Here is a 25539-nt window from a genome sequence, read left to right as displayed (position 1 = left end):
ATTTGTATCCCTCCTCAAGACATTCACAGATTTGTTAGTATCTTTAGCTGATCCAGTACATTTAGTGGTTTAATCTATTTGTTTTAATTATAAAACAAATTGTTATTTATAGGAGGATCTTGTGGATATTTTTAAATAATGAAAACCCCTCAGAAATAATTCTTTAATTCCATTATCATAAAAGGAGAGGAAAAAATCTATATGCTGGTGGGCTGTTTTTCTACAGCTTACCAATCTGTTTTTGCATAGCATTAACAACAGTGACTTTTCAGACACATAACAGCAAATAACGCAAAAATCTAGTTAAACCTGAAAATGCTAAGATTTTTGTATGTGCATCTACCTTATTAAAAATGTGTTAAGACTATGAATAGATGAAGACTATACTATTTTTGATTGGTTAGCTTTTAGTGCTGACAACCTTGTGAGTGTTCACAAGCACACAAAGATTAGCTAAAAGACTCCCCTACCCCTCAGAAGAACATTTCCTTCACTGTAAATGAAAGAGGAGGCCAACTGACATCTCTTTCATTTGGATGAAAAATATGCAAAAGATGCAGGACATAGGATTAATAAGGAACGAAGTATACTTAGTGAAGATCTGTTGAAGACTTGCATGTAGTCTAAAACTAGTATACAGAAGTCAACAAGCCAAGTTATGTAAAGGAAGTATATCACCAAGCTGGCATTCGGCTGCTTTGTTTCACAGCTATGAACAGCAAGGACAGGTGGGTCATTCTTTACTTTATACCCTTGATACAGAGGAATCATATTCACAGTACATTTGTGTTCTTAACATTGATGCTGCCTGAAATACTCCTAATTTGAGCTGATGATATTAACAGAACAGCAGAACACTATTAGACATTACATAGACACACAATAAAAACAACCCCAGTAAATGCTAACCTGTATTAGATAGATAGGTAATTTTTTTTTTTTTTTAATTTGGGGGTAAGATTAGCATAGCTGACTTTTGCAAAATTGCTAAAAAATTCCATCTTGTGAACTGTATTATTTTCTAGTATTATTTTGTTTCAATACTAACCATGAAACTCTATAAACAGTAAATTTTCATTAACAACTGAAGGATAAGTAAAAAGCTTCTGCGCAGTTCAAAACTTAAAAAACATGAAGTAATTCCCCAAGTCTGGCAATGCGCACGGTATACACCTTACCTTGCTGTAAACTGCCATGAAGGTGATTAACAAATGCAGTTAATATAGTTGCCACATTCATAACTTGTGAACATTGTGCAAGACCAAGTGTAAAAAGTTCGTTCCAGCAGGCTTTTACTAATGATATGCTGTTATCCTGTCTATTAAAAAATACAATAAATTCACTTAATAAAACCAGCCATTTGCATTCACACAGTTTTTTTTTAATTTGAAGAACACTTCATAAAACGTTCATCTAATTCAACCATTGCAACCAGTACCAAAATGAAGCCCTGCATCAAAAATAGTTTTATTTGCATGCTAGGATTAAAATACCTGTTTTAGAGTGACTTTTGTAAAGAAGTAATTTTTGTTTTAATGATCTAAAAGGAGAAAGATTTCTATCACAAAAGCAAGCTGAAGTTACACTAAATGACAACTGTCTAGGCATATTCCATCATGCTAGTTTTCTTAGGATTTACATTAATTTTTGAATAACATTTACATGCATGGACAAAAAAAGTTTGCATTGTTCCTGTATTGTGGATATAGAATAGACTCAAAGGTCTTTTTTTTTTTTTACTTTAAATCTGGCAGGTTGGTATAATTTTTTAATTAAAAATACATGTGAAATGGAACATGTGAGATCAAGTTCCTGAGCTTCCTGACTGCTATTTTCTGTATCCCCTTCATGTTTGGAATAAGGTTTGAAATACAGACTTCAAAGTATAAATAGAAGTCATGAGGATTTCTGTGCTGTAAGAATTAGTCCTTAAATTAAATTTCATGTGTAGTCAATATTTTTTTTTCAAATGCTGAAGCTTAAAATTAGGTATATCAATCCATATTCAGGCACTTCCATATTAGTAACCTAACTTTCAGTATTGCCAAGCATCTCTAACTCGTAGAGCTTAACAAGAGCTCAGTACCTTAAAAAGGAAATCCTACCAGTGAGGAGTCAAATTCAGGTACCATGTTTCACAGTTTTAGCCAGTAAATATAAATAATGGAAATTTAAAAGAAGCACAAGACCTATCAAAGAAGAAAAGCATATTAAAGCTAGGATTTCAACTACAAAAAAGACAATGGAATGGATTTTTGCAAGAACGTTGATGTAATCTTCAAGAACATTTCTGATGATTTACTGCAATACTAATATGCCAAATGACAGATTAATGTAGACTTGTCCTGTACTGGAATACAGAGAGCTTACCTAGGGCAATATTTTTTACTATGATCAAGTTCTTGTTATGGTAGACATGATACTGTACATGCAGCTTCTACACGTATTTGTCACATCCCCATTCATCTCCTGTCAAAGGAACTATGCTGAACAACACTGAAAACAGGGTGTACTGGCTACTCAGCTGGAATGTGTGTAGATAAATGTATCATCTAGAGCACCTTTATGGCTGATCAAACTTACACCAGAACCAGCTGATCAAACTTAAGCAGCCTCAAAAAACTAAGAGGCTGTAACCAGCTTGATGAATGTTTCAGCAGGAATCCCCCTTGCCTACAAAGATCCTCATGCAGGAAGATGAACTAAGCAATAACTTGGTATCACTAACTACATCAGTATGCCAAAGCCAACTATCTTGCCGCAACTAAGGAAAACATTGCCTGAGGAGGGAACCACCTGGATACAATTATCTATTTTCCTTACAAAACCATCACTATGGTTTTGTTTTGGCTTGTCAACTCCTCTCAATTACTAGCACCATGAATTTATCTTCATTTTAAAAGTGAAATGAGTCACCCTTCTAAAAGTCAAAATTATAGTACATAATGTTCTCAAACTAAAAAAGCTGCATTAATTTAAAAAAAATCTCCACTTGAAAAAAGTTAGTATTTCAAGCTCTTCAAAAGGAAAACTGTATATTTCTGTTAAATGGTGTTTAAATATACTGTTGCCCATGATCTTGACTGGGACTGTAAATGCTAGCACAGGTGAATATTAACACTATTAAGACAGCCTACTCCTTCATTTTTTTTATTCAAACAGAAAAATATATTGGGAAGTAACATATTAAAAAAAAGAAGAAGATTTTCTGTAAGCATTTCTTGTTAAATCTTTTTGGAGAGACAGGTCTTCTGTACATTTTATTTTTAAAAAGCAGTTCCCATTTGTTGTTATAACACTAATTTGCAGTGTCTCTCTGTTACAAAAACCTTTAAAAAATGTATAATGATATAATGCACTATGTTAATTTGCTACGTATTTTGAAATTCTGCAGGGCAACAATTTCTACTAAAATAAAACATCATATTTACCTGGTTTTTTTACCCTTGCTATTGTTTAACTTTATAGAATTTTACTTTTTCCTTCTCCAAAACACAGGCTTCAATTACACACAATATAGTGTCTTTCCTTAAACAATGTAGAATCATTTGGCTTAAACATCTGAGTAAACACAAACCGTAATCACAGATCATCCTGCTTTTGACAGCCTTCCTGGAAAAGGGGACAATCCCTCACTTTAAAAAGGAATTCTCTTTGCTGCCACAGTCATACACTATTTTGATATTGAATTAAAGAAAAACACTGTAGATGAGAGCAGACAAACATGATTTATGCTGCATTTGTGTCAGAGCTGATACAGTATCTTTATTTGTTTGATGTGTCTTCATAAAATTATTTCTGAAAGTAACATAAATCACTTTTCCCCATGCTGTTTTGAGATGTTTTCTCATGATGATAGGCAATGGACTACCTTTAGCTTAAGATTTTTAAGTGATACACTGAATTCTGCTGGAAAAGCAGGATGTTATACAAACTGTAAAAAGAATAGTAAGAATTACTTTCTGATTACAGCAACCATTTACTTTTGGAAAATCCCCTGGAATTAAACAACTTAATCCTGAATGTTTCCTGAATCCAGCTAACCATTTTCTTCATATAGGTTATTAAAGGCAAAATTATTACTACTAATTCACCTATAAAGATAACAATATTTGGGGATCCAGAGAGGAGCTTCTTTTTGGTCACTGCCTGATAAGCATCTTAGTTCGGGATGTAGCTATGAAAAAAATGATAGGAAGTCCTATTTACTAAAACTTCATTAAAGAAGTAGCAGTGTGCAGGCATTTGATTGTTATAAATCTACTCCTTTTTCCTTCAAAACCCAACCAAAGTACCTGAATTGGACTGAAGTTGGGAGTAGTTTTGATTCAGAAAATATACCTTCATGATGAAGATCTATAAAACAGTTTTAATAAGTAGATTTATATTTTAAAATGTCCCTGAAGAAGACAGTGAAAATAAAAAATTAAAAAGTGTGTATTCCCAACATGAGTGAACAGAGTAACTGAACACTTACCCTAAAGCTTGGAAAGATGGAATAGAACGTGCCCAGTGCATGGACAAGAAAAGCAACCTGGAGGCAGACTCGCAGATATAGTGAACGTTAAGATATTCAGGCATAGGAGAAGGCATGGTGAGCTGGCAACCAAAAAAAAAAGAAAAAAAAAGTGCAAGTCAGTTATTGTACTTTCTTCATAAAAAAACATGGTAAGAAAAAGTCAGTCTTAGAGTTTCTTATAAGTGAAAAAGTAAATTTTTTTTTTTTAAATAAACATGAGATAATCCTGAAATAAAATTGAATGACTGCCTTTTTCATTATTAGCCACACTGTTATACCCTATAGTAACTACAAGGCAAAAAAAAAGGCAAAAATTCTGAATCTTTATCTTAGATAAATATTTGTGTCTGGCACACCTGGAGATGGAAAATCCCAAATAAAACTCAACTTTTGAGACACTCTCAAAGAATAAAAGTTTTAGAAGAATCATTGTAATTAGAATGATGTTGCTTACATTTATATATAGATAGATACTTTAAAAATATAAACACAGAGGCATCATTACTTTCTAAAGCTTCCCCCAGAGGAGCGGAATAAGTGGCCTGAAAAATTAGAGGAGTTACCACAGTTCCTGGGGAGAGTGTGTGTGTGTGAATTATATTTCACAAAACATGTTTTTTTGTACTTTTAATTAATATTTTTCAAATAAATACAGCAAAAATCTTTTGATGTGTAAAATACCTAATATACAGCTGCTCCCAAGTCCTAAATATATAATAAATATACATCAGAAAGCACCAGCTCTACCTTTCTCAACATACATGAGTAAAATCAGTGGCGTTACCTGCATATGTGAAGAAAGTGGGATTTGACCTATCTTCAGAAATTAATACTTCTTAACGTAATGGTTTGGCTAACACAATTTAAAAAAAGCCCTGACATTTGCATTAGAGAGGTGTTTATTTGAGTGATCAAAACATGTGCTGATGAGAAGGGCAAAGTAATAAAATGCCTGGTACTGAAGAAGTTTTCAGATGAGCAAGCTTTTTCATTTGTCCATGAATAATAAGAAGATGAAAAAAATGGATAGAAGAATTTCTGCAGGCTCGTAAAATGAGAAATAAAGCCAGAAAATGTATGGCTCACTAACAAAGAAACCATATTTTCCCTTAATGATTAAAGTCAATTAATACCATACTAAAATAGGGTATATACACAAAGGAGAAACTGACAAATACACTTAAGAGTCTCAAAATCCATTTGCAGACTGCATCAGATCCACCTGTTAACAAGTGAGAATGTGGATGCTGACACTCTGCTTCATGTGACACTTGTCTATGTAAATCCTTTTGCATGGATTACCTAGTATTTTTAAGGTAAGAAGCTATAAAATAGCTTATATATAAAAACTATATAATACTATATACTATATACTATAAAATACAGTGCAGCTGTACATTTTCCAAAGCAAACAGTTAACCAGTGAACAAAAGTGGTGCATTCATCAGAAATGAATGCCAATACCTGAACAAATAGTTACACTTCCAAGAAATTCAAAATAAAATTTAATCAGATCATTATTTTATATTCCTATGTTAAAATGGTTATAAATAGTCAACAGTATAAAAGTATTAAGTACCCTGAATGCTACATGTGCATCACTGAGTAGTGGCCCCTCTATTTCAACGATATTCATGCTTGTTTCTCCACCAATCAGCTGTACACTGGCTTCAATACTTTCAGAGTTCTGGCATGCTGCACTCTCTCCTGGATTTAATGCTTTTGCAAGAGTATCAAATGCCCTGTAAGATCACAACAAACAAACAAACAAAAAAAGAAAATTTCATTTTAGAGACCATTTCAATTTAGGAGGAACCTGTACATGTCTGAAATCTGTATTTAGATGTCTGTTTCAAAGCACCAGATTTGAAAAATAAAAGTCAGTAGCATGCTTTTCCTGACACTCCACCGAACAAAATCCCTGAAAACTCCAACTTACAGCGGCTCTGAAACAAAAATTAGCAGCAGATCCTGTTCACACTAGTTGCCAACAAATTCACAGTTTTGACATATTGATTGTGCTGCTGAATCACAGTTTGCCTTTCAAGATCTCTTTAGTGATGTTTACTGAGAGTGCTGGCATGAGCGTTTTGAGGACATGATCATCAGACTGCTGTTAAAGCAACTTAATGCATGTATAAATTTCACAGATTTTTGCTGCTATGAAGCACAAACAGAATAAGCTTTTTTTTTTAAAGTAATGAGTTGTGGTTAGGTTATTCAACTTAATTTGAAAAGACTGTTTTGAAATATGTAAGAGAAAGCACTCTCATGCTTTCAAGATCATCCTTAGTACCCTTTGATGTGGGGCAGTGACTCCTGTCATATGCACAAACATTATGGGGGAGATGTCAGGACAAGCACAGGTATATTACTCATTATTTTGCTGCTTGATACCAGATCTGTTGTCTTTCTGTTCACAAATACACCTGAGAACCACAACTGATAAATCATCAATCAAAAATATACAGACTTGATCACTGCCTACAGACAGATGACATATCCTGAGAGTACCTGGAACAGGGGAAGAGTGTGAGGAGTCCTCCCCCTGAGGAGGACTGACCGCAACCCCCATTCCCTGTCCCCCTGTGCCGCTGCGGGGAAGGAGGTAAAGGTATCGGGAGCAAAGCTGAGCCCGGGAAGAAGGGTGGGAAGAAGGTGTGTTTTCAAGATATGGTTCTATTTCTCGTTATTCTACTCTGATTTGATTGGTAACAAATTAAATTGATTTCTGTTTCCCCAAGTCGAGTATGTTTTGCCTGTGACCATAACTGGTGAGTGATCCCTCCCTGTCCCTGTCTCGACTCACGAGCCTTTTGTTATATTTTCTCCTCCCCATCCCGCCGGGGGCGGTGGGGGGTGGGGGTGGGGGAGGAGTGAGCGAGCGGCTGCGTGGTGCTGCTTTGTTGCTGGCTGGGCCTAAACCACACCACCACAGAATCTAAAATCACTGATTTAATGCCAAAGTCTGGAGTAGAACTTTGCCACTTTCTCTTCCCCCACACTCCCTAGCTATCTAAATTTATTAACATGCTAAAAAAATCTAAATGTTTACTATGTTTGACATAACCATTTACAACCAAAAGAAAAATCACAATAAAAGAACTGCTGACACTGCCTCAGGCTTGAGATGGTAAATGAACTAGTTTTTGGTCCTACACATGTATAATCAACATTAAAATACATGGTATCGATATCCTTTGCTAGAAACAACTTCGGTTCTCTTTTTGTCAGTCTCAGTCACTAAGAGATATACAAGACTGCTGATAAGCTGTAAAAAATGAACATAGATAATGAAACCATTAGAGGACAAGGCATATAACATTACAATATAAAAGCAGCAGAATGCTAGCAGCAAAGTTGTACACTAAATTTGTGTCAGCAAAAGTGAAAGCTTAACTACTGTAGCTGCAAGCAATGGAATATAATAAAATACATGAAAAACATGGATGGATGAAACTTGCTTCCTGAAATCCCTTAAACTCCTTTTCTTCAATAAACATCTGTGTCTGTTAGATCAAGCTGGCATAGGGCCTGGCAAGGAAATCAAAGAGAAGATAAAAATTTTAGTTTCTGCTTGGGTAACAACCTCCCTTTCACAGGAATATTAACCTGAACCTTCCCACTGGAAATGTATTAGGTAACCTCCTGGACAAGAGTACGCGTTAAGCTGAGTCAGAGCTCTTTCAAAGCTCTCTGGCTGAGAGAACTTGATGACCTTTCGTGGAGAGATTTTTAAAACGGAACAGAAACACTGAAGTTGGCAAAAGCAAGCACCTGAAAGTGCTAGGAAATAAAGAAATGAAAGATTACTACATCTTTTGAGCAGCCATAGTATTGAATGAAATTTATCAGCATGTACAACAATACTATTTACACAGCATATTCTTGTATTTTTTATCTAGGAGGACTCAGCAAAGGCCCCAGTCAGCACCTATATAAAGTCACATTGACTTTCTAAGCAGCATATAAAGAAAGGAGCAGAACAAATGCATTCTGCTTGCGATTATACAAAGCAGTAGAGACCATAGGGGAAATCTTGTATTTCAGTCAGTACAAACTACTTCACTACATACCAATCTTTTTTTCCTTGATGGATTTACTCCACATACACATTTTCAAAAGAGCATGTACAATGTAGATGGTGTGTAAAGGAATATTGCTGGGACATCTGTCAGAAGCTTGCATGCGATGACAACCAAGGAAGAACATGACTGTGATTGACGGAGTAACTGAGCATGTACTACACAGAATATCTTACACATATGCTCACCAAAATGGCTCAGTTAAAACCAGTGCGAGACACAAGTTTGTAAGATATTCAGTGAATGTATTGGTACTGATGGTGAGAATTCTGTGACTTCTGTGCAAAAAGAAAATGCTTTTCAAGCTTTTAAGGTGATTAATAGTTACAGGCATTAAACTACTTACACAGATGAGATCTCTAAGAAACAGTTTTCCAGGATGATACAACGTACTAAGACTATAGTACAAGATCTAGCACAGAAAATCAGCTGTAACATTTACATTGAAATTCATTTCAAGTACAAACAACTAGAAGTATTTATTTCTCAAATGGAACTTCCTTATGATTTCACTTGGAAGAATCTTACAAGATTTATGTTCTACATGAGCTTAGGCTGTTATTACTATTATTTTTAATGCAGATAAATTTCCTACACTGTGATGATTTAATTAATGGTCTGCATTGACAGAGACCTTCTTGAAAAGAATAATATTTTCAAGGGTAACATGCCTTACCTTGTAACATCACTACTAGCTTGTTCTTCTTGCTGGAGTTCAGATAATGATGCATCTCCATTACTTAAACTCTCAATCATAGATAGCTCTGTACTGCTTTGTGACATGTCTTTGCATTTACTGAGATTTGCTAATGAAGTCACCACGTTTGCCAGTGTACTTAAATCTCCCTGACATGTTTCAACCTAAGGGAAAAGTATAGCTTTTAATTCTCTCATATTGGCAGCAGTTAACTTGCAATAGAAGAATCTAACTTTTACATAAATGAAGAATTGAGCATGTGAATAGACCTGTAAGAAAATTACTGTTTTCAGTAAATGGGTAATCATAATGCAGCAATTAGACACTGTACTGCTTCTAAAATATGAAATACTTAGACATTTACTTTTACAAGTAATAGCTATCTATTTCTTTCAGAAAGAATGCTACAGATGGTAAGCAAGTGCAGAAAGAGAATTTATCATCTCCACTCACTAGTCAGTCACCAGGACTATAAGAGTGCACTAGATTACATTTTTAGCATCTTCCTTCCTTCCTTGTGTAAATGAGTCAGTAGTAATAGGGTAGGAGGATGTTTGAAAAGAAGGAATAGATAACAAGTCACCTTTAAAAGCAAGCAGAAAAAGAACTCTGCTGCAGCCTTTTTGGTTTTTACGTCTTTATTTAACTGCAAGGGAGCAAGGTGATTCAGTACAGACCAGCAACGCAAAGAGGCAGTAAGACATGTTTCCCACCCTGCCCCAGAAAAAAAAAATTAATAAGGAAAGTGCATGATTACAGACAAGTATGCTGCTGCTAACACCAGCATGCTACAGGTCATTTAGCTTGCGTTGTCATACTCTACAGACAGAGCCAGAAAAGTGAAATGGAATAAACAACTTTTGATGGGGCCCTCTGCAGACAGAGCAAGCGAGGCAAAATGCATGAAAACAGTATGAGGTAATTTAATAGCAGCTAGAAAAATACAAAAGCTTCCTACTGTGCATGTGTAGGGAAGTTACCACATGGCTTTAGTGGATCAGTAAGTGTAACAAAATGGAAACAAAGGAAAACCAGCTCAGAAATAAGATTGTTGCTGAGATAGCTCTTATTAGCTTTGCAAAAAAATTAGCGATTCAGGGGAAAGAAACCTAACAGTATTTATGAAATGCACTGTGATAATGCCATGTGAGGTTTTGCAAACACCTCACTTCATTGGTACAAAAGAAATATCCAAGTGTCAGTATCGCCCAATACAAAGAAAAATAATGCAGCCCTTAAAACTCTCTAAAAACATGGAGGAAGGCATTTACTTTGTAGGGGTTTTAGCATTTTTTCTATGCAACGCTAAAAGCATTCTTGTGAAGAGAAGGCATTTGCAACTCTGGCTAATGTTGTAAAGGAGTGTTTTGAAAATGAATTTAACAAAACAGAAGTACAACAAAACAGAACACCCTTCCCTCCCTACATACACAATTACAGCAATCAACTCTACTGAATATATCAGTCATATCATCATATACCTTATCTGGAGTCATCAGCACAGTAGGTTCACTTTTTATTGCAGACTGATGAATGTTAACAAACATTCCCGATTCCAGCAGACCTGTTGATCTGACACAAAACAGCACACATTTTAATTTTGATTAATTTTAAAATCAATTTCTCCTGTTTCAGGAAACAGAGATAGCTGCTTCTGAGTAGAATTCACATACCTTGCTGTTTCATTGTCTGTTACAAAAGTTGGAGTTGCAGCTAACGGACTACGAAGATCTTTCCGAATGTAGATCTTTTCTGTAGAAGCTGCACAGTTTGAAGATTTTTCTCTTGACACTTCAATAGGTTTCCTCTCACACTGCACAGCTAACAAAACAATATGCAACTATTAAGTCACATCCCAAATTACAGACTAAGAAATAATCCTTTTTTTCTCTATTTAATCTGTAATTTTAATAATGATTCTGAAAATAACTAAAAAAAAAATAATAAAATTCCCATAACCAGTAAGCTAACAACTTGGGTAAAAAACAACACACTGATTTGATATGTTCTTAATGAAATGATGTAGTAGTCAAAGTCTGAGACCAAACATACAGACACTAAATTTTTCAAGTTACAATTAAGGGAGAAATCCTCTTACATGTTATTTTTAATTTGGATCTTTAAGTGGAGGCTTATGGCTTCTCCTCTCAATTTCACTATCCCACACTCTCAGTTCATTTGTAAAGGACTCATGGTACCCTTTTCCATGGATTGGGGTTCTGGGTTGAACCCACATAACTATGCACTTAAAGAAGCTTCTCAAGTTAGGACCTTAGACAATACAGAGGGAAAGGACATTCACAAAGTTCAGTTCAGACCATTTAAGATCTGGGTGACATCCTGACCCACAATCACTGATTTCAGAGAAGCAGCAGATTTTTAATTTGAATAGCTCAGTGAAACTAGGTGGAATGAATCTGGGCTTTAGCCTACAGGTACATCACTTTGCTTTGGATAGGTTAGAGAACATTAAAATGAAACTTACAGTATTATACCCTATGGGAAAATCTCTAGCTCTACAGAATAAAGCCAAAAGAAACCAGTTTACAGTTTGATTTTAAAAGTTTAAAAGGAAAATTTAATTTCTGAAAAATAACATAAAGGTAACATAACATTGTTACTGTAAAATTTAATTAATAAAAGATATTTACAAAGTACAAATCTTTTAAAAATATGCAATAAGTTGTTCTTCCACAATTTGAAAGTGGTGCAAGTCATTTTATAGATTGGAGTAAGATCCTGAAGGAGAGTCACAAACCAGGCCTATATGTAATTTAAAATATGCATCAATTCACCAGCTTGATAAGCACTGGCTACTGGCTAGCAGAGCCTCTTTAAAATTGTACTGCACAGAGAAACTGCTTAAGCCTATAAAGAGAATCCTGAATGTTCGTTATTTTAAAACACAAAGGCAAATAGCAAAAAAACTAACTATTTTTTTCTTCAATTATGCAGTTTTGGAAAATGTGTAACTAAAGAAAAAAATTAAAAAGCTTTCAAGTTAGTAGTACACTGTGATACTATTCGAATTTTCACACTGATAAGTATCATAAAATCAAATGTCATAATATCATCAAGTATTGACAATGCCATTAAAGCTAGCCCATAACCCCCAAAGGGTGCTTTGAAAGGGTGGGAGATGGAGGCAAAAGTCTTTCATCTTCCTTTGCTAACCCTGTGCTCACCAGCTGGATCTGAGTTTGCTGAGAAAGGGCCAAGACTTCTTCAAGGGACAAATAACCCCACTGAGGGAGCTACAGTACAAGACGGTGCTGAGTTTTCTTTCCTCTCCCCACTCCACAGACGAATAAGACTTCTTATCCCAAAACAATCCTCTCCTCCGCTCAGTATTCCCCAACCACCCAGAGATCCTTTTCCTGCCTTCTGACCCCCAACTCCAGCAATTTTGTTCTGCTTGAAAAGTCTTCTGTGGAAGGACAAAGTACCACCAGCTGAACTAGAGGGTAAAGAGGTAAAGATCCACTTTCACTGCCCCAGCTTTTCCTCCCTTTCTGAATTAATTTCCTCTGTGCTGGAAAAGTGTTACTGGTTTCTGCTGACAGAAGCAGGGCTGTAAGGAGGGGAATGTCCACAGAGGTTCAAGAGGGTCAGCAAAATAGAGCTGGATGGCAGAGAGCAGAGCACAAGACTAATACTGCGCATATAGCAACAGCATGGCAGTATCAGGGCTGAAGAATTCGTATATTGCTTGATTTTCTGCATATTTAGTATTCTGATACTGCTGGGGTATTGCAATATCGCTACATCCAATGTATGGAAATCTAAAAAGGAACTTGAAATCTGCAGGAATCTGTAACAACTGAACTCGGGATCACTACGGATCTCAGCTTTGTGAATAACTGTCTCTGCAGAGCTTTCCCCAAAGTGAACAGCAATTTCAGTTGTGGAAAGACTGACAAGAAGGTAGAAGGATTCAAAACATTCAGTAGCTTAAGTTACGCATAGAAAAATTGAACTGCGTATATAAAAACCAAAGATGGAGACATGCTTGACATTTGCCACCTAGGAATAACAATTCATTCACTTTTACCACATGCAATGTGCTTATTAAGTTTGTCAAGCAGTATGTATGCTTGAAAACATTTCAGACTTCTGATACACCAAACTGGTACAATTCTTTAAAGGAAAAAGATACAACGATTTAAAAATATAAAATCAAGATAACAATTTGTATTAATACAAAGCATATCTTTTGCAGCACAAATTTTAACATAGCTGCCAGCTAAAATAATTTACACTTATTCAGACTTACAATCTTGTTTCATCCCAAACGCGATGCATCTCTGCAGCCTACAGTACTGACATCGATTCCGGTGGTGTTTGTTAATGACACAGTCTTTTGTTCCTCGGCACGAATAAACTAAATTCTTCCGTATACTCCTTTTAAAGAATCCTTTGCATCCCTCACAAGTTACTGCTCCATAGTGACGCCCTAGTTACAGAACAATGTAAATCACGACATTAATTTCACACTGTAATATTTTTTTTTTTAGTTTATATTTATTAAAAACAAAGTATTTGCCATTTTACCCAGAAAAAGAACACTTTTTTTGCCCACAGATTACAGATCTTAAAATATATCGTGGCTATAAAACAACATAAAAAAAGCAAGTGAACCATTTTTCTAGTTCAAAGCACTGAAACAGGACAGATTTTACAAATAGGCAAGTTGCTTATTAAATTCTTGCTAAATCTGTTGACAGCAGTGTTAAAAAAAGCTAAGAAAACAGGTTAGCAAGAACACAGAAGAAACTCTTTTCATTTATACACTCTTTAGCAATTTTTTAAAAACGTCCCTACAGTCAAGCCCTGTTATTGCTCATTACAAATTCAGCTGTTGAAATTGTATGCATTAAATCTAATGGAACCATGGAAAGTGCAAACATGGCATTTGACAGCAGCAGGTAATCACTTCAAAGCTTTACTTTTGCTTTTCATTTTCCTCAGAGGGTAACGATACATCCTTAGTTCTTTCAGTACATCTTCAATGAAAGAATAATCTAAAATAGGTAAATAATTTTTTTAAAAAATCAGTTCTTCTGTGAATTTTCTAATATATAATACTAACATATAAAAATTTCTAGGATATACTACAGAAAAAAGTCAAGTTTAAAAATTATTTTTCAGAAGTAGATTGTTTTGATTCTGCTATAGCACAAAATACAAATATTACTTAAAAGTACTGGTTTTGATTAAGGCATGCTTGGCAAGTCCAACAATTTAATTCTATGATCCTGAAGAAAAAAAAAATTCTAAAACTGAAGATCACTGACAAACACTCAAAATACATACTGCGGAGGCACTAAGGCTGCTCTTTGAACTAAGTAGGGCACATTACAGAAATAAATCTCAAATATGAACAAATTTAAGGGAAAATATATTTTTAGATTCTTTCCTCGCTCCTCACAAACTTTTTTTTAGCTACATCAATCTCATCTGCCTGAATTTTCTAGAAATTCTGACAGGTTTCCTAGATTCCTTTATCACAACCATATTACCACACTATTAAAATATGAAATTTATAAAGCATCATCTATATTAAAAGAATATTACTAAGTGAAACATTTTAACAGCAGTTGGATTGTGAATACTTAATATCCATCCTGCAAAGCACCAGGGCTGCTGCTTCACCTGCTCTTTGATGTAGCTTCTTGGTCTCCAGCTTGGAGGTCTCTGCAAAGCAGTTGCAGGGGCAGGAGGCTCCCCAGAACCTGCAGCTGCTCAGGGAAATATGGCACTCTTCCCGAAGTCACTACCACGGCTCGATATCCCTGGCCCAGGACAGGAGGAGTAGTTCCTGGGCTCTCCAGCCTCTCAAGGAATACTCCAGGCCTCCACTGGGGAGCCACAGGAGTCTTGCCAATTGGAGCAGACCAACCAGATCTTTGCCTTATGTTTGGCAGAAATTTCCTTTGAGATGGGTGAAGTCTGATGTGTATTTAGAGCTCTGAGAACTATATTGTTAACGCTAAACTTTGCCGCAGTAGAAAAATTTTAATTGGTTTTATTTTCTAGGAAGTTTGCTCCCCATCTTACTACTTCTCATGATGATATCCTATCATTAACTACTTCTTCCCTCTGGCCCCCCATTTTTATACACTTTATTCCCATCGCTTTCCAAAAGGGCCATTTAACTGCAGCTGTCATATTTTGATATTACTGGAGGTCCATCATATAGACTTCACTGACAAACCATAAGAATCTTCTAATGGAGCAACCTTTTCCCTACTTAGACGAATTTTAGCTAAGTAAGTAAAGACCAAAGTTAAATGTCTCATCTCTCTTACACCCCATTATCTTCTGTAACAAAGAAAGTGCAAAGAAAAAGGAGCTTTCAGCTAAACCATGCTGAGGAACAGCCCTTGTAGTTCTCTCTCTCTCTTTTTAAATAAAAAAGACAAGACATCCTCTCAGTAATTCCAACTCTGACAGATCTGGAACACCTGATGGCAGGCGCACATGCAAAGGGAATGTGGGAGACAGAGTTCTCCAGTGCACTGCTCCCACTATATTTCTTTCCAGTCTTTTAATATCATTACACAAAATTTAGTGCATGAAACATTTCTACTTTGGCAATATATGAATATACCGTTCTTAAGTTTATTTTTCACTGGAATTATAATGCATTTTTACAATTTTAATAATGGTTCGTCAAATAACCAACTGTCCTGCATAAATCTCATATTAGCATTTTTTTCATATACTTGCAAAGTCTTCCTTGCCTACTGGTTTTGTGTTTAAAATAATGAACAGGTTTCTCATGTATTTTAAGACAACCTGTCAACAATAACAAAGTTCACTGCATGACCTTATTTTAAGGAAGAAAAAACTCTCAACATTGTTGCTTAAGTAATTTTATCAGCCAGATTTTTATAATAGAAAATAAAATGCATCAGCCTAAGAAAAAAAGGCAAAAATTAACTGGTAGAAAACATTAAATTTATGATGTAAACCAACAATAAATCCTACTCATGGACACCAGAGTACCATTTAGTGTAATTCTCCACTGAAAGAGTAGTATATCCTTTTTGTTTGTGCACATATAGATATAGATATGTATATGCATGCAAACTGTTATATAGCTTCAGAAGAATTTTAAACTGCTTTTATAAACTTGCACCGCCTTAAAAAAAAAAAGAAAGAAAAAAGTAAATACCTGATGCCTTGTCTCCACATACAACACACAGATCAAACACTTTATTTAGGCCCTGTTCGTTGGGGGAGTTGTCTGTTAAAATCTGGAAAAAAGTGTGAAAGAATTTAATTTTTCTTTTTCTTACCATCAAGAAAGATTAAAATACATCTCATACTTGTAGTTTTTCTCTAAGATAGGGGTCCAAATCTACAAAGTATAAGGTTTTCTTGACTACATTTTACAGCCTTCGTAGACACAAAGGAGCTACCTGCCATGCCACTGTGCTCCTTTTCAAGATGGAACAAAAGTTTTACTTGTAATACTTCTGAAAAGAATTCAAGATTTCATTTATCTAAATACTACTTTGGCAAAATGGACTGACATTTTGAAAAACATTTAGCATCTGCATACTCTTACCTTTTGTTCAATTTTGTACTTATATCCTAATGACTTGTTCATAGTACAGAGACTGAAGCATTAAACACATGGAACAAAAAAATCCCTTGTGAAGGCTACTAAATCTACATTCAGGTTTATTAACTCATTTTTTTAATAAAACACATAAATGATGGACCAACAGAAATGTACTCTAGACACTACCATTAACTGTCAAGTGGTATATAGTTTGGCTTTCAGTAACAGTTTGACATTATTACAGTATTCTTGTCTTGTCTCATTCATTTATCTCTAGTACCTGCAAAGCTTCATTAAGCACATCATATTAGAAGCCCAGCACTACAGGGTAGGCGCTATAGCCTTCCATTTGATCTCTAAAAACTCTATCCCACCGTGACATAAATAAAGCACAGCAAAAATTCAACTTTAAAAAGGAACACACATATCACAAGTAACAACCAAACATAATCTTGATGATTATGTAAAGCAGAAAAGAAAAAATTATTCTTCCCATTAAAAGGAGACTATAGTTTAGAAGTTTTAAGAGTTTCTAACTTCTACTGTGTCTTAATAGGAAGTCAGACTCTCTCATTCTTGCTTTGCATATTCAAAACAGGACCTCTGACAAAAAGAAAAATAGCTTACCAAAAGAGAAAGTACCCTATCTTCTACAGAGAAAATTAAGAAATCACTTTTTTTTAGAAAGTTTAGAAGATAGTATAGACGATATATATGGGAACGTTTAACAAGCATACTTCTTTCTAGTTAGCCTTTGTCAACAACACTGTCTCAGAGATTCATCTATTAAGTTTTCTTTTAATATAACATCTTTTTAAGAAAAAACAATATTGATGAGTTAAAAGAATATTAACCTTTTGTTCCTTCCTAATTTCCATTATTAACATTATGTATTTTCATGTTATTATATAAAATATATATAAACAAATTCTAAGTCCTTCCATAAATGAAACCTGCACTGAAATGAGAAGTTTCACATAAGGAAGGACTACAGAATATGGCCCATGAGGAGATAAAAATCCCAGACTCAGAGAACTCATCAACTGACCTTGAACATGAAGAATAAAAATTGATTATTAAGATGAAGAAGAGCCACTGAAGGTAAAATAGATGATGGGAGAAAGGGCCTTGCCAAGTGAGTCAATGTAAAGATAAGATGCAATAAAAGAGAGGTTTTTTGCAGAGCAAATGAATGGGCATTTCAAGTGAAGGCTACAGAAGAACAACAACAAAGGTGAAATTGCAGATGAAAAGACCGTTTAGGGGAGAAAATATGAAAGATCCCAAAGAGGGATGCAGTTGAACAACAAATGAATGGCACTCTGTATTTCACGAACTTTAAGTGGAAAAAAGAAATCTCTACCCATAAATATTAGCTGACAATAGAACAATCTAACTACAGTGACAGAATACTCTGTTGCTCCTCAAACTAACCTATTTTGCCTGAACTGTACAATCAGAACTAGAGCTTTCAATTTTTTGTCCAGACTTCCTCTATTCCTGAATTTTGCCTTTTAAACCAGTGTGGCACACTTCTCATCTCTTAAGTTGTCTTTGAGCATAATTTCTTATATGGATTACTTCAAATCATATCCCACTGGTTTATACTTTTGTTGAGGTTCACTTAAAATACAAGTGTACGAGACCACTAAACATGCTTAAATGCCTCTCAATGGGATTGGCTTTCGCTACTGCTCCCCTATTCATAGCAATCAAATTCTTTGGAGCAAGGACCTTGGACGCCCATTTGCAAAGATTTGTGAGTTTCAAAAAAAATATGTAATATATAATAGAGAGATATGTTTCAGGCTTACACAACATGTGGGTAGTGAATCAGAGTAGTGGACTGGCTCCCAGAAGAGCACAAACTAAAAAGATCAGGGGTCTTCAGTTGAAAAGAGATTACTTGAAAGAGGACATAATCGTGATTTATAAAAACAATGGGATCCTTTATAGCTGTTTCTTGTAGTGCAAGAGACACCTAATTAAATACTTCTCTCAGAAGATCAAATCAACTAAAGTATTCTTTACAATTATACTATAGGATATTATACAGATCAAAGCATATATGGTCTATGTAAATAACAAAAAAGGTTGTTAAACTTTAGTGGCAGCTATCAAATATGGTGGTCTCACTGCAATCTCCAAATCAGGACGTTGCCCTAAATCATCAGCTAATGGAAGTGAAAGGATATGCTCAGAAGGATCATTATTTACTTGTCCAGGTTTTAATAGTTTTCCTTAAGCAACTGTTTCTGGCCATCGTTAAGTGTAAGATACTGGACTAAATGGACTGTAGCTATCCTAATGTTGCCTGGCTTACCACACTGATGTATTTTAACTGCAGCATAAATGTACATGGGTAAACAATATGCAATAACTGTGCTTTAGCTGGAGTGCAGTAATCTCCTACTTCATGCTGAAGGAGCTCACATCTCCCAAGTCTTCCGTGCATGTTCTTCATGTTCTTCACATCAGTGCCATCCCATCCTTGCTGGGCGAAGATATGGGGCAGAAAGCTTGGAAGTTGGACGGTGAGGACTAAGGAAGCAGCACATACAATGTGCATGGGAGTAAGGTGCCCTGGGGACCAGTTTAGGGAGTTACAACCCTGACTAGTTACAATCTCACATTAGTAAAACCAAAGCCTTTAGTGTTATTTTCCCACCCCCACTGAGTAATGTACTTCCCTACTAAATAGTCTCTCTGAGAAACTACCTTGGAGTACAATTCACACAGCTGAACATTAGTTACAACAGCGTACAAAAAGGAAAACAAGCAGAGGGAAATGTTAAGTGATAAAGACAATGCAGAAAAGAGTATGTTTTTCAACAATACATGAAAACAGATGGAGAGTCAATGAAGCAGAAATAAAGAAGGACTGTTGGTATGGCAGGAGCTGGAAATGAAAATAAAAATAACAGTATTCTTTCTGATGTCATGAGCCAAGGTATAAATTTTCAAAGCAATAAATTTACCAAAAAAAAAAAGTTTTCGTCATAATTTCTAAGTACCCATGCTGAGTCCTAGTGCAAGGAAAAGTAAAGTTTAAAAACACCCTCAAAAAAGGAGAACCCAGACAGACATATTTGGAAATAAACATCTCTTCTTATCCCATTTGAACCAAAATTATGAAATAAAGTGGATTATCTACCTGGATGTGTTGTGCAGATATATCAGGGGATGCAAAAAACAGTTGGTTGACACCTGCAGCATCTGGAGTTGCTAGGATAACTTTTCCTGGAGTGGAATCTTGTCTGGCAAGGATCACCTTGCTTGGGGTAGAGCCATCATGATTTGTTAAGATGAACTGCTTGCCTGCTGAGCTCTGATCAAGTGCTGTAACAATCTGAATCTTCTGGCCCGTCTGCTGATCTGTGACAATCTAATAATACATTTATCTCAAATTGTTATGGTAATTTAAGTTCACCTTTGGGGCCCAATCTGGGCACCTGAAGAAAACGGGAATTTTGCCTTTGACACTTGTGAAGCAGGATCGTCCTCCCCTCTGTCACACAAGAGTGAAGTAAACTCAGGTGAAACCTTGGATTTTCACTGTATTTGAAACACATTTCAATCGAGGGTGTTTGAAGTCAAAACCTGAGTTCATACTCAAGTTCTACAATTGTCTCGTGCTTTTACAACACTACTGAAACCCTGGACAATTCTAGCATCCAGAATTCAAGGTATGCCTGTAGCTCAGCCCTAGGACCCGTCAGGTTATGAGAAATCTTAACTCTTGAATTCACTGCATACCATGTGAAGTGCTTAGCACCTCCCAGGTTTGGCTGCTTAACAAAAAACTTCCTAAAAACACAAATGTAGACTTCCAAGTGAAAAAAGTGAGCATCAAACAGCAAGAAAAGCAATAATCTTGTTGCACCTGTATATACATTTTAGGCTTCATTTTTGGGGGGGCTTTTTTTTTTTTTGACATATATATTCCTAAATAAAATGAGTAAAACAGAATCTCTCTGCCTGCCACTTTTTCTTTTTTTTAAAGGAAAAACTCATTTTCATGTTTCATTTCATAATGAAGAGCAGACCTACAGGCTGTTTTTTCCATTTTATCCCTATTTGAAAGCACAAATACAGCAGAACTTTATTAAATAATCCTCCACTAAACTCCATTTTTTGCCGACTTTGTCAGAAGATTATAATCCTCAGAGAAAATAATCAAGATTCCATATATCTTCCATTATAAATCTCACTTTTAGTCACTTCCTGCCCTTCTCCATCAAAATGCCTATATGGAAAACTGCCTGGTTTATTCTGGAGACTAAGGAGAATCATCTTACAAAGACTGTGTCCTGCAAACTATTTTTGAATTACAGATCAATACAATAGCTCCTATTATTTTTTTTTACCTATAACCAAACATTTATGTCCATCTATCCATCCCTAACATTTATATGGTCCTCATTACTGATGAAATTATTTATTTCATGGTCTAACACTTATCATAACTAGTTTCATGTAATTAGGGCAGCAATATTAACTATATTTTTCTAGGTGGAAAACAGGGGCACAAAGAAACTGAATGAGGCATAATTTCACACACGTCTTTATCAACTTTGCTATTGCACCTGCACAACTAGCTTATTACTTTCTCTAAATGTTCAATATACTTGTTTCAAAAACCTGTGTATAGCTTACGTTTTAAAAAGATAAGCAGCGAGAGATATAAATTATTGAGTATCTAATTTCAGCAGTTATAAATCAAGATTACCATTTTCAAATATTCAGAAATAATGAGTTTCAAAATATACAAAAGGAATGTGTTCCTTCAGGTGTCCTTTCGCTATTAACATTTAATGGATTAAATTTCAATTTTTTTCTCTGGAAAACACAATTAAAAGCTTATTTAAAAGAGAAGTTCAGGTAAGATGATAAAATTCCAGATGCTAAAGATATAAGAAAAGAATGTAAATTATCATGAGATTTGGGGTGTAGGGTAGGAAGAAAACGCAAAACCTCCACAATAGTTATCAACATGATTAATACAGGGTTTTCCATTCAGTTTTCTCAGATATCCACATGTCCGGGACCACAAATGACTACAGCAGTCCCTTATTTCTCCTTTCAATTCCTTTATGTTGGTTCTATATTCTTTAGAAGGCAAACTTCCTTGCCCTTTTAATTCCCTTCTTTGCTTAACTTTCCCCTTCCATTCCGTTTTTCTTCATTTACAATCGTTATTTCTCCAGTGTCATTTCTGGCTATTTTCAAAGTAGCTGATGTTCCCTTCCCCTTCTCTCCAAACACATTTACTTTATTGGGATTAGGAGAAATCCAGTGCATGTTATCCTCAACAGGGTGCAAACATGTACAAAAGCCAAACACAGAATATTGTGCTGTTTCTCAAATTTCCAGACCTGCTCTTTGAAAGACACTCTTATCTAAAATCTGTCTCCCTATCAAAACTTAGAGGTGCAACCATGTGTACATCAAAAAAGGCATATGTTTGATTAGCGTCCTGGTTGCAGCTGGGATAGAGTTAATTTTCTTCCTAGTAGCTGGTATAGTGCTGTGTTTTGGATTTACTATGAGAATAATGTTGATAACACACTGATGTTTCTAGTTGGTGCTAAGTAGTGCTTATACTAAGGCAAGGATTTTTCAGCTTCTCATGCCCAGCCAGCAAGAAGGCTGGAGGGGCACAATAAGTGAGGAGGGGACACAGCCAGGACAGCTGACCCAAACTGGCCAAAGGGATATTCCATACCATATGATGTCATGCCCAGTATATAAACTGGGAGGAGTTGGCTGGGAGGGGCGGATCGCTGCTCGGGAACTAACTGGGCATTGGTCGACGAGTGGTGAGCAATTGCATTGTGCATCACTTGTTTTGTATATTCTAATTGTTTTAGTATTGTTATTGTCATCTTATTGTTATTATTATCATTATTATTATTATTATTATTATTTTTCTTCCTTTCTGTCCTATTAAACTGTCCTTATCTCAGCCCACGAGGTTTTTTCTTTTTGATCCTTCCCCCATCCCACGGGGTGGGGGGGAGTGAGCGAGCGGCTGCATGGTGCTTAGCTGCTGGCTGGGGTTAAACCACGACATTGATCTAGTTAGGTTTATATAAAGTATAGTATAAAACTACCTCAAAAACCAGCATGTCCCAAACAGTGAAGATACTAATTTGAACTAAAGTTGAAATTATTTTTTTGATATATATGCTAAATTATCTTTTTTCCTATTGTAGTCCAGCTCCGTAATTTAAAAAAGGTATGTATTTGTAGATAAATATGGCAGGACAGTAGGCAGAAGAACCACTGCTACTTCACACAATTCACTTTACCTCCTATTTAACAAATAGTGTCCCAATTCTTCAAATGGCTTCCTGCAATTCTAGGAGGATGCCCAGGTAGTTTTCACTATGTGATATAGTAGGTATAGTGTTACGTTAATATCCAGACAAAGCTATTCAATCTGCACAAATGGTTTCTGCAGCTGTCAAGCATTTGACAACTGACAGAGGCATAAGAGAAAGCAGTTTAAACAGTTAAGCACAGTCTGTCTGCAGCTGACCTCTTATGGCCATATACCTGCAAAAGCTCCACCTAAATCGCAACGGGACTCTGAAAAGTGGAGCAGTTCACCAAAGTATAACAACTTGCAGTACCTAAACATTGAGATAAGAGAAAAAAAATAATCAGAGGGAAAAAGAAAACCACTTATCTTCTCAAGGGAATCCATCAGGGCTCAGTGACAACACATAACATTTCTCAATAATCTGAAACTCAATATTGCTAAAGGGATAATGTTATAAAACAGGAATGTATAATTCAGGATTGTCTGCTTTAAAAATACACTTCCCCCATGTATTTCACTTAAGCACCCTGATGATAATGGAGCATAGTATTTTCCTTTACTGCTTTTAAGCCTTGTCCGTTAACAATTTTTGAGTTCCATTTGAACATCATCTCAATAAATTAAATACCTCAATAATTCTGTGTTCCTATTTTAGAAAAAAAAGTGTCTAAACACAGAGGACTAATCCACCTGTTTATAATGGAGCCAGTTTTGAACAGAAATGTCTGTTTAACAACAAATGTGACATTCAACTTTTATCCTAGAGAAATGCTAATATTCCCTAAAAAGGGTGACTAATGAAACATGTTTTAAAGAACATTTTACTGAGGATCTTGTATTTCAAAATTTCAGGTAATTATTTATGTGCATTTAACAATAATAAAATAAAGGAAAAAATATTAATTGAAAATATAAACTCAAAATTAATCAATTTAACATTTATTTTGAACATTTCACTGACATGTATTTGTTCCTACAAACTACTTTACTCTTCACATAAATTCTGCTTTGAGGAAAATTTTCATTACTAAGTTCTATCTCGTATCTCATTTATTATTATTGATATTGGTGACATGTTTGTAGATGTCTGTTGCAGGACGGAGGCCATTTGACTGAGTGTTGTTACACACATCAAGAGACAACCACCGCCCCAAAGCGCTTACCGTCCGTTTTGAAGCAAGAATCAATGAGCGTGGTGAAAAAAGACAAGGGACAAAGTAGCTGGGTTAGAAACAAGTGATCTTCCAGCTATATGAGACAATGAAAAACTATATAAAGGTCCTTGTCTCTAGAAATACAATTCTTTTACGTTCATCATATTTGCAGTAATTACAGTACCTAATCAAAAGTAGTTCTCCCCCCACAAAAAGGCTGACACATTAGGGTTAGAAGTCTGCCACTGGCTCTGAACCAACAGAACTGTCCTGCTGTTCAACAACAAAGGCTCATGGGTTTATATGTCATCCCCCCACATTCAGACTCTGATGCTGAAATTACATTAAATGGCTTCACACTACAGGGACATTATAGAATACAGGTATTGACAATGAAAACAGAGGGTAAAGAGATGGTGGTTAATTGATTAACATAAATTAGTTAACAAAAGGTACAGCTGTACACAAAGTGTAGAAAAGGAGTCAAGGTACCTGAAAGAATAAAGATCTACTGAATAGGTAAGACTGGTACCATGACTAGAGCACAGGTAGGGAGTGATAAAACAAAACAAAAGATCATGTATGCGGAGCGGTTGTGAAGAGTCTTGAAAGGTTGAAAGCTTGAAAGCAATGCACCGAAACAGGAAAAAACAGTGGAAAATATTGAAGAGTGAAACCAGCAAAAGAAAAAGCAGCCAAGATTATACTAGCAGCTGGCTCGCTTACATGAGAGTATTCAACAACATATATCTGAAAAGATTTTAAAAATTTATTCTGCAGTTTGTATTTTTCTCTAGGATGAAATTTAAAAATAAAACATTTGCAAGGACTTGCACTGACTTTTAAGGGATAAAATATAAAATTGCATTCCCCAAATCCTCCTAATCTCCATATATACATATCTATGTTGATTTACCTACCTACATTGCCAAAAACTTCATACTCTCACTTGAATTGGAGATTATTACCTGGCCAGTCTATGAATTAGCATACCAGGACATAAAACATTGGTTGGGATAACCAAAACCCAGTATCCTTCTCAGACATTAGGTTGCCTTGCACTTTTTCATGACTTGTATCAATGATATAATGCCGTATTTCCCTCCCTCCCTGCTCCAAAATGTAGAAATGTTCCAAAACTTCAGTTGAACTACCAAATATAAAAATTATTCAGCTTTTAACAAGCAGT

The 25539-nt window shown here is 35.5% G+C and overlaps 1 protein-coding gene across 3 annotated transcripts in view; it reads right to left on the bottom strand.

The window, feature by feature from the left end:
* NR2C1 (nuclear receptor subfamily 2 group C member 1) overlaps positions 1-25539 on the bottom strand; it is a 54249-nt gene that overhangs the window by 6000 nt on the left and 22710 nt on the right. For 2 of the 3 annotated variants that reach the window (XM_050912707.1, XM_050912698.1), the window contains exons 3-11: positions 20026-20256; positions 16479-16560; positions 13575-13754; positions 10975-11122; positions 10783-10873; positions 9281-9465; positions 6099-6261; positions 4478-4599; positions 1179-1318 (exon numbers count right to left, since the gene is read on the bottom strand). In XM_050912707.1, the coding sequence (XP_050768664.1) occupies positions 1179-1318; positions 4478-4599; positions 6099-6261; positions 9281-9465; positions 10783-10873; positions 10975-11122; positions 13575-13754; positions 16479-16560; positions 20026-20256 (1342 nt within the window). The remainder of the gene's footprint in view (positions 1-1178; positions 1319-4477; positions 4600-6098; positions 6262-9280; positions 9466-10782; positions 10874-10974; positions 11123-13574; positions 13755-16478; positions 16561-20025; positions 20257-25539) is intronic. The other variant, XM_050912715.1, reaches the window with a different exon arrangement.

The sequence above is a fragment of the Gymnogyps californianus genome, chromosome 1 (genome assembly GCF_018139145.2).
Source record: "Gymnogyps californianus isolate 813 chromosome 1, ASM1813914v2, whole genome shotgun sequence".
Lineage (NCBI taxonomy): Eukaryota > Metazoa > Chordata > Aves > Accipitriformes > Cathartidae > Gymnogyps > Gymnogyps californianus.
This window is presented reverse-complemented; position numbering and strand designations above follow the sequence as displayed.